This window comes from Euphorbia lathyris, chromosome 9 (genome assembly GCF_963576675.1).
Source record: "Euphorbia lathyris chromosome 9, ddEupLath1.1, whole genome shotgun sequence".
Classification (NCBI taxonomy): domain Eukaryota; kingdom Viridiplantae; phylum Streptophyta; class Magnoliopsida; order Malpighiales; family Euphorbiaceae; genus Euphorbia; species Euphorbia lathyris.
The window spans coordinates 42952576-42961006 of NC_088918.1; the positions used below are offsets into that span (position 1 = coordinate 42952576).

Genomic DNA, 8431 nt, shown 5'->3' on the forward strand with positions numbered 1-8431 from the left:
AAGCCAGGAGCAATTTTACCCATAACGTTAATAAATTGGGTCAATTTGAGAAATAATTCATCAAACTGTCTTCTCGGTCATGGATCTTGTCATCTACACTTCATACGTGTGTTTTTATCAGTAACAAATCATAAAATATACGTTGGGATGTGAAAATAAATAAATAAATAAATAATATATTGTCTTTTTGTACGAATTAGACAAAATAAATTCAAAAAATTCACCAAATTTATAAATATTAATCTCAAATTCTATTATTAAATTATAAAAAATATGAAATCCTTTTTTCAGAACGAATTGTTATGCAATTGACGCTGAATAACGAATAAAAATATCTGTGTTTTATAATAGTGTCTGAAATTGACCCAATTTATTAACGTTAGGGGTAAAATTGCTCCTGGCTTCCAACGTTAGGGTAAAATTGCACCATTTTAGACGTTAGGGGTAAAATTGCTCCTGGTCTAAAACGTTAGGGGTATTTTTGCACCTTAACCCAATAAAAAAATATAGATACCAAAATAAAAATAAAAAATAAAATAGAGAGTAAAGTAGAATTTTATAAGGAGTGTAGAAGTTTAAGTTAGAAAGAGAGGAGAAAGAGAATAGAAAACCTTAGGGGGAAGTGGGGAATGGGTTAAAGGAGTTATGAGTAAACCAAAACTAAAAAAGGGCAAAGGGAATCATTGAATTATCAAAACAAACACCAACAAAGAGAATGAAGCCTCCCATTTTCCTTACCCTTTCCTGAAACCCCCAAACCAAACGCCCCCTTAAAAAATACTAAAGAATACTTTATAGCTTCTAATTTGAGTCTCGACACGCCTTCGACAAGACGCTATGCTAACTCAAAAGGACACAGTTAGATGTGCGCTTATTGAGTAGACCCTGTCTTTTGGCTTATTGTAAGACATGTCTAGAGCCTAATGCCTTTTGCACTTGATTTTCGATTTTTATATTTATGAATCGAGATCATTATAGATTTTTTTAAGTAATTTTTCTTATAATTACACTCCAATTTGAGAAATGCAAGGTTAATTATTATTTTTTTTTTCCAAAAATAACCTCATTTTTATATTTTATTTCTACAATTTTAATGCACTCTATCCCAAACAAAATCAAAGCCCTCTCTTTTTCTGCTACCTTCATAATATTAAGTACTCCAAAATGAGAGTTCTTATATAAGTACCTTAACAAAGTGAAAAATCATGGTGAATTAGGTGTTTGCTTAAGAGCTTAATTGTTCCAACCGAAAAGGATGCGACTGACTGTGAAAAGCGACGGCAAAAGCGAGGGCGATGACAAATGGAGAACTGTCGTTCTGGGAAAATAAAAGGGTAGGGACCGCATAAAATAGTGTTTCCATTTCCAATTCTTCCAAACCCTTTAGAGAGTGAGGTAAAGAAAGTGTTTCCATTTCCTGATTTCAGAATGATTCCTTGCTTCATGTATGATGTACATCTGCTCCTTCTCTACTTCACTCAGCCTCAGTCGCATCCTCGATATCTCAAGTTTAAGTTGTCGATTTTCCCTTCTTAACTATCCCGAGGAGACATTGCTGCACTGCTCATTCTCTTCGACTGCGATACACTATTTCCTCCTGACAAGGAATTCTTCATCCGAATTTGTTCCAAGTAGAGTACTCCAACACTCATCTCAACTGGAAGTCTGTCATTCTGAGCTGCATGAGCATGATTGCTTGCTTCTTCTGATAACTTTTCACACTCTATCAACTTGCACACTTTCCTACACTCTTGCTCGGTTAATTTTGGATGAGCCTGCACAATAAACAATTAAGTTTCTGTTCTCAACATGCTAAAACAAAACATTTTTCCATTTTATTACAGGATTTTATTTTATTTTATACCTTCAAGTATATGTCAATAGCCCTATAAAGTCCATCATCGATCACACGAGCATAATCAGGCACGATCTCAATCATGTCAATGAATTTCTGCAGACTCAAGTTTGGATCAGCTGCAATTTCTGCTAGATATGCATCAATGAGCCTTCCTACTTTTAACAATGAACCCTGCCCTGAAGATCCTACACCTTCCGAACAATCTTCTTCTTCTTCTACTTCAACCCGCTGCACGAAATTGAGTATTATCCTATGGACAGTATCCACGTCGAACAATGAATCGCCAGTGCGAACAGAAGGCATGAGAAGATCATCAAGGGAAACCATTTCTAAACGAAAAGCAATTCTTCGTTCAAGCTCTAGTCTACACGCAACGTGATCGCCATTCTTAACATTCCAAACAGAAAACTCTGTGGAATGGAACACTTATTTTGTGCAGGCAAAAGACTCACAATAACTTCAATGATCATTTTGGGGCATGCCAGGACTTGGTTTGATCTTTGCTGGATTCAATGATGTCTGAGCATAATGTATTAAAGAAGAAGTAATGGTCTCTGCTGGAAGGCCTACCTTTCCCATGGCACAAATAACTCTTTGATAATACTCAATCTTTAGGACAGAAAGATCTTGAATCCACCACTCAACACAAGCATCGGGGTTGAGTTGAGGTGATTGGTGATTGGCATGGCAATCTAGGCGAGACAATCCAGATACTAAGTGCTCTTTGCAAGCATTGATGGCAATAGCTTCAACACACCTAGTTGGAATTTCAACCTCCTCTGCTATCGAAGGAAGCAGCTCACAAGTGGATAGTACTTGTAAGGAGTATTGGAGGCTTTGAAGCACAGCCTCAGCGACATAAATCTCAGTACGTTGAATGAGGTTTTCTTCTGTCATTTCCAAATAGTCGGCAGCACAACGCAGATGCACAACATTGGAAGTCGTGATCTCAAAGTTGATGCCGTAACAAAATTTCATTCCAAGTTCAAATTGTGAAGCTCCAATTTAGAAATATTTGATTCATGATCATGATGTGCAACCATAACCATTTTTCGAATCTTGCCACTTCGAGAGACAAGGGGAAACTGAAGGAAGCAAGAATAAATAAATAAATGAATGAGTCAATTGGAGAAATAAAGTGGAATGAAGTTAAGTTACCTTATGCAGTAGAAATGATTCCCCATCCACAACAATTGTAATGTCCCCTGATGAAGCCCATTCACCAAATGGACCACTAAAGAAAAACAAGCCCAGAGTTGTTATGAAAGACACTGAACCAGCCCACAAAGTCTGAGTCACCAAGGATAAGATGCTGCAATTGTTTGTGTATGTACAATGGTACAATGCTGTTATTTTTTTTGTTTTATTGATAGCTGTCATTACTTTTCTTGATGAGCACACATTGATCCTGTGTATATAACAAATAGTGCTGTAAGTTTTCTTTTGAGATAGAAATACAATTTCTAATTTCCAAACACCTCTTCTATGATGGTATCAGAGAAATTAAAACCCTGACTTTTATTTTGCAAGCTTTAAAGCTTTTACATAGCCTACAATGGCAAACATTACACATACCAGTCCTCACTTCATAGCTTCAAATGAAAGCCCTTCTCTAGTCCTTGTTCCCACAATACTCAATGGGGATAATTATCACCAATGGGCTAGGACAATGAAAATGGCTCTCATGGCGAAAAACAAGTATGGCTTGGTCGATGGGTCTCTCACTATGCCTGGGCCAGGGCCAGAAGATAATCTGCACCAAGCCTGGAACAGATGCAACACCATGGTCATGTCCTGGATTCAACAGTCGGTTTCACCTCAGATTGGAAAAAGCATAGTGTGGATTGACACAGCTAGCACGGTGTGGATTGATCTGCAAGACCGGTTTTCACAGGGAGATAATATCAGAATCTCAGAATTGCAAAAGGAGATACAAACATTCAAACAAGGTTCACTCTCTATCTCAGATTACTATACTCAGATGAAAATCATGTGGGATGAGCTGCTAAACTTTAGACCTCTACCAAAATGTTCATGTGAGCCTGCTTGTGCATGTAATGCCATTAAGGATTTTCGAAAATATCTTGACCAAAAACCTCTGGTAAAATGCCCGCCCGTAACCCAATAAAAGATCAAGTTATCACCTACCTAAGAGGCCTTAACAACAACTATTCTACTGTCTGCTCCCATATCCTCTTAATGGACCCATTGCCATCCCTGAATCGAGTTTTTAACCTCACCATTCAACATGAAAGACAGACAAACCCAATGCATTCCTTGTCAAATACACTCCCTAACCCAGAACCAGCAGCCTTTGTGGCAAATTTCAATCAAAATCGACCCCAACAGAAAAGCAGCAATTGCAATGGGAGATACAACAACAATCAAAAGAGGAATGCTACCAATCATCTACCCATATGTACTTACTGCGATAAAGAAGGGCACACTGAAGATATCTACTACAGAAAACATGGGTTTCCACCAGGGTATGGAAACAGAGCCAAGAACAACAATCAAAGGAATGCAAAGGCAAATCAGGGTTCAGTCAAACCTCACAAATGGATCTAACGAAGAGCACAACCATACAGGCACATATCCAGACCCTGAGCAGTACACATTAACAAAAGCTCAGTATGAACAAATCATGAACTTAATACCACCTCAGAAACAGGACATGGCAGAGGCATCGAATGGAAACAATCACTTTGTGGCTACCACTAACAGCAATCAGAGAGCTTCTTCTTCGTATTCTGGTATAATTTCTTCCTCTACTCGATCTATTTTGCATCAAAATAGCTGGATTATTGACTCGGGGGCCACAGACCACATTGTGTGCAATTTAGCTTATTTTCAAAAATATAGAGCAGTGAATAATTGCTCTGTGCAATTGCCAAACAATTTATTTGTCCCTGTCACACATATAGGAGAAGTTCACCTACACCCTAACCTTGTCTTGCATAATGCACTGTATGTTCCTAAGTTCAAGTACAACTTGATCTCTAGCAGCACACTCACATCACAATCAAATATTTGTCTATTTTTCTCCTCAAATCACTGTGTCATACAGGATCAGACCAGCTCCCAGAGGATTGGTTATGCTAGAGTCAAAGAAGGGCTATACCACCTAGAGCATCCTCTTCCCAAATTTTTCACAGTCATTGCAAATTCCGCACAAGTCAATTCCAATTCCAACCTATGGCACTTGAGATTAGGACATCCTTCACCTCAAAGAAGCCAGCTACTATCCAATTTTATTCCTACCTTGGTTAATCACAATTGTCAATTTCCTTGTGATGTTTGTCATTTTGCAAAACAGAAAAAGAATAGCTACCCTATTAGTTGTATTAGGAGTAATGAATGTTTCGACTTATTACACATGGATATTTGGGGGCCTTTAAAGCACTCGTTTAATGGGAAACATTACTTTTTGACAATTGTCGATGATTATAGCAGATATGTGTGGTTATATTTGATGCAATTTAAATCTGAGACTAGAGAAGCAATTCATACTTTTAACCAATATGTTTTGACTCATTTTGGCAAGCAAATTAAAAGTATCAGGTCTGATAATGGGGCTGAGTTTCTCATGCCTAGCTTTTATGCTAAACATGGAATTTTGCATCAAACAAGTTGCCCCGAGACCCCTCAACAGAATGGCATTGTAGAACGCAAACACCAGGACATTTTGAATGTCACAAGAGCACTACTCTATCAGAGTAAAGTACCTAATACATTCTGGCCTGAAGCTGCATCTCACGCAGTATTCCTCATCAACAGACTGCCTACAAATGCTACAAAGCATTGCATTCCCTACATGCTACTTCACAACGAGAAACCAATGTGGGATGACCTCAAGGTCTTTGGCAGCCTCTGTTACGCATCCACTTTAGATCGTGACAAGACCAAATTAAGTCCTAGAGCAATGAAGTGTGTGTTTTTGGGCTACAAAAGTGGGGTTAAAGGTTATAAGGTCATGGACTTGCATACCAACAAGATATTTATCTCAAGAAATGTCAAGTTTTATGAAACTGTTTTCCCTTATACCACTAAAGAAACAACCATTCCTACAATTGCAAATAACCTTGTCCCACACACCACTACAGATATTACTACATTGGATGGAGAATCAGACATTGACGAACACACAGATGATCCTAATCAAGCAGACATAACCAATCAGATAGCAAGCAACACTACAAATCCTCCAATTAGAAAGTCCACAAGACAAAGACAAATTCCACATTACCTCCAAGACTATCACCATGGTCTAACGGAACAAACAGAAGAGGTGCCCCAGGCTAATACTCCCCATTCATTGTCGAGTTGCATTTCCTACAATGCCTTGTCTCCCAGCCACAAAGCCTTCTCCATTAACATTTCCTGCACACAAGAGCCCACAACATACGAAGAAGCCATAAAGTCAGAACAATGGAAGGAAGCAATCAACAAAGAACTACAAGCATTATCAATCAATCATACGTGGGACGTCACAAATTTACCAAAAGGGATGAAACCTATCAGATGCAGATGGCTATTTAAGGTGAAATACAGGGCAGACGGAACAGTAGAACGGTATAAAGCCAGACTTGTGGCAAAGGGGTTCACACAGAGAGAAGGTTTGGACTTCACAGACACATTTACTCCGGTAGCCAGAATCACAACAATCCGCATGTTCATAGCTATATCAAGCCTACAAGGGTGGTTCCTGGAATAGTTAGATATAAACAATGCGTATCTACATGGTGAAATTGAGGAGGAAGTTTACATGACATTACCTCAGGGATGCCAGGCACCAATTTCTCTGACTAGACCCGTATGCAGATTGAGGAAAGCACTGTACGGGCTGAGGCAAGCGGGCCGACAATGGAATCAAAAACTTAAAGCCACTCTGTTCAATTTTGGTTTCCATCAAGCTCCATCTGACCCTTCTTTGTTCATAAAAGTAATAGGTACAAAGTTTCTTGCACTCCTTGTTTATGTTGATGATGTGCTAGTGGCAAGCAACTGTTGCAAGGAAGTGGCTTCGATCAAAGCCTACCTTCATCGATTGTTTAAGATCAAAGATCTTGGCCCACTTAAATTTTTTCTGGGATTTGAGGTAGCACGAACTTCTGCTGGGATACACTTCTGCCAGCGAAAATATTGTCTTGAATTGCTCCAAGAACAGGGGTTTCTAGCCTCTAAGCCAGTCAATACCCCAGCCACACCTAATTTCAAATTTCCTGATAAGTTAACCCCACTCTCTGATATCTCGTCCTATCGTCAATTAATTGGAAAGTTACTTTACCTCACTCACTCCAGGCCAGAAATTTGCTATATTGTTAATCAATTGTCTCAACATTTAAACCAGCCCACTGTCACTGATCTTCAGAGAGCTCATCGTGTCTTACGTTACTTAAAACAATCCCCTGGCCAAGGCATCTTTTACCCCTCCTCCGGTCGTATACAATTTCGTGCTTTTACTGATGCAGACTGGGCATCTTGCATCGATACGAGGCGATCCCTAACTGGATTCTGCGTGTTTCTGGGAAATAGCCTCATCTCATGGAGATCGAAAAAGCAATCAACCGTTTCTCGTAGCTCCTCCGAGGCAGAATATAGGGCGATGGACACCTCTGTGTGTGAATTGCAATGGCTTCTATATATGCTTCGTGATTTCAGGCTCTCTCACCAAGGACCGGCAATTCTCTTCTGTGACAATCAAGCAGCTTTCCACATCGCACATAACCCGGTGTTCCATGAACGCACGAAGCACATTGACATTGACTGTCATATCGTGCGTGAAAAGGTGCAGCAAAACATTGTCCACCTTCTTCCAATTCGATCTGAGCACCAAATTGCAGATCTCTTCACAAAGGCTCAACATCTTCCCACCTTTATCAAATTCAAATCCAAACTTGGACTGTTGAATATCTACACTCCACGTTTGAGGGGGGCTGATGAAGCCCATTCACCAAATGGACCACTAAAGAAAAACAAGCCCAGAGTTGTTATGAAAGACACTGAACCAGCCCACAAAGTCTGAGTCACCAAGGATAAGATGCTGCAATTGTTTGTGTATCTTTTAGTACAATGGTACAATGCTGTTATTTTTTTTGTTTTATTGATAGCTGTCATTACTTTTCTTGATGAGCACACATTGATCCTGTGTATATAACAAATAGTGCTGTAAGTTTTCTTTTGAGATAGAAATACAATTTCTAATTTCCAAACACCTCTTCTATGATCCCCTGCCACATCTGAAAATATACTAGCAAAGAAAAACAACATAATTAGGATAGCATAGCATATATAAAACAGGACAAGTAGGAGATCTCCATATAATATAGTGAGAAATGCATAAAGAAGAGAAGAAGGAGATACCGACCGGGTGGTGAAGGAATTGGACAAGTTAGGGGAGCGTTTATTCATATCGGAAGAAGAAGAAAGACAAGTCTCAGAAACCATTCTTTCAAAATGTCACTCTCAGATGGAACAGCTGGGTACCTTACCAAATTAGCCTCTTCATTTACCAGGACAAAAGTCTAGTCTTCCCTTCTAGCTCTTCTTTTAACGTAAGAAAAGAAATGTAGA

At 39.1% G+C, this 8431-nt stretch overlaps 1 protein-coding gene across 1 annotated transcript; it reads right to left on the bottom strand.

Annotated features, from left to right (window-relative positions):
- Positions 1–1004: 1004 nt before the first annotated feature.
- On the bottom strand, positions 1005–7765 carry LOC136205835 (BTB/POZ domain-containing protein At3g08570-like). Its single transcript, XM_065996646.1, is given in 12 exon segments — positions 1005–1448; positions 1450–1538; positions 1541–1775; positions 1865–2229; positions 2232–2326; positions 2328–2850; positions 2853–2943; positions 3017–3266; positions 3434–3731; positions 6105–6238; positions 6358–6548; positions 6634–7765. Coding segments are annotated over 8 exon segments (1881 nt in total). The 5' UTR covers positions 3239–3266; positions 3434–3731; positions 6105–6238; positions 6358–6548; positions 6634–7765; the 3' UTR covers positions 1005–1187.
- Between the last annotated feature and the right edge of the window lie 666 nt (positions 7766–8431).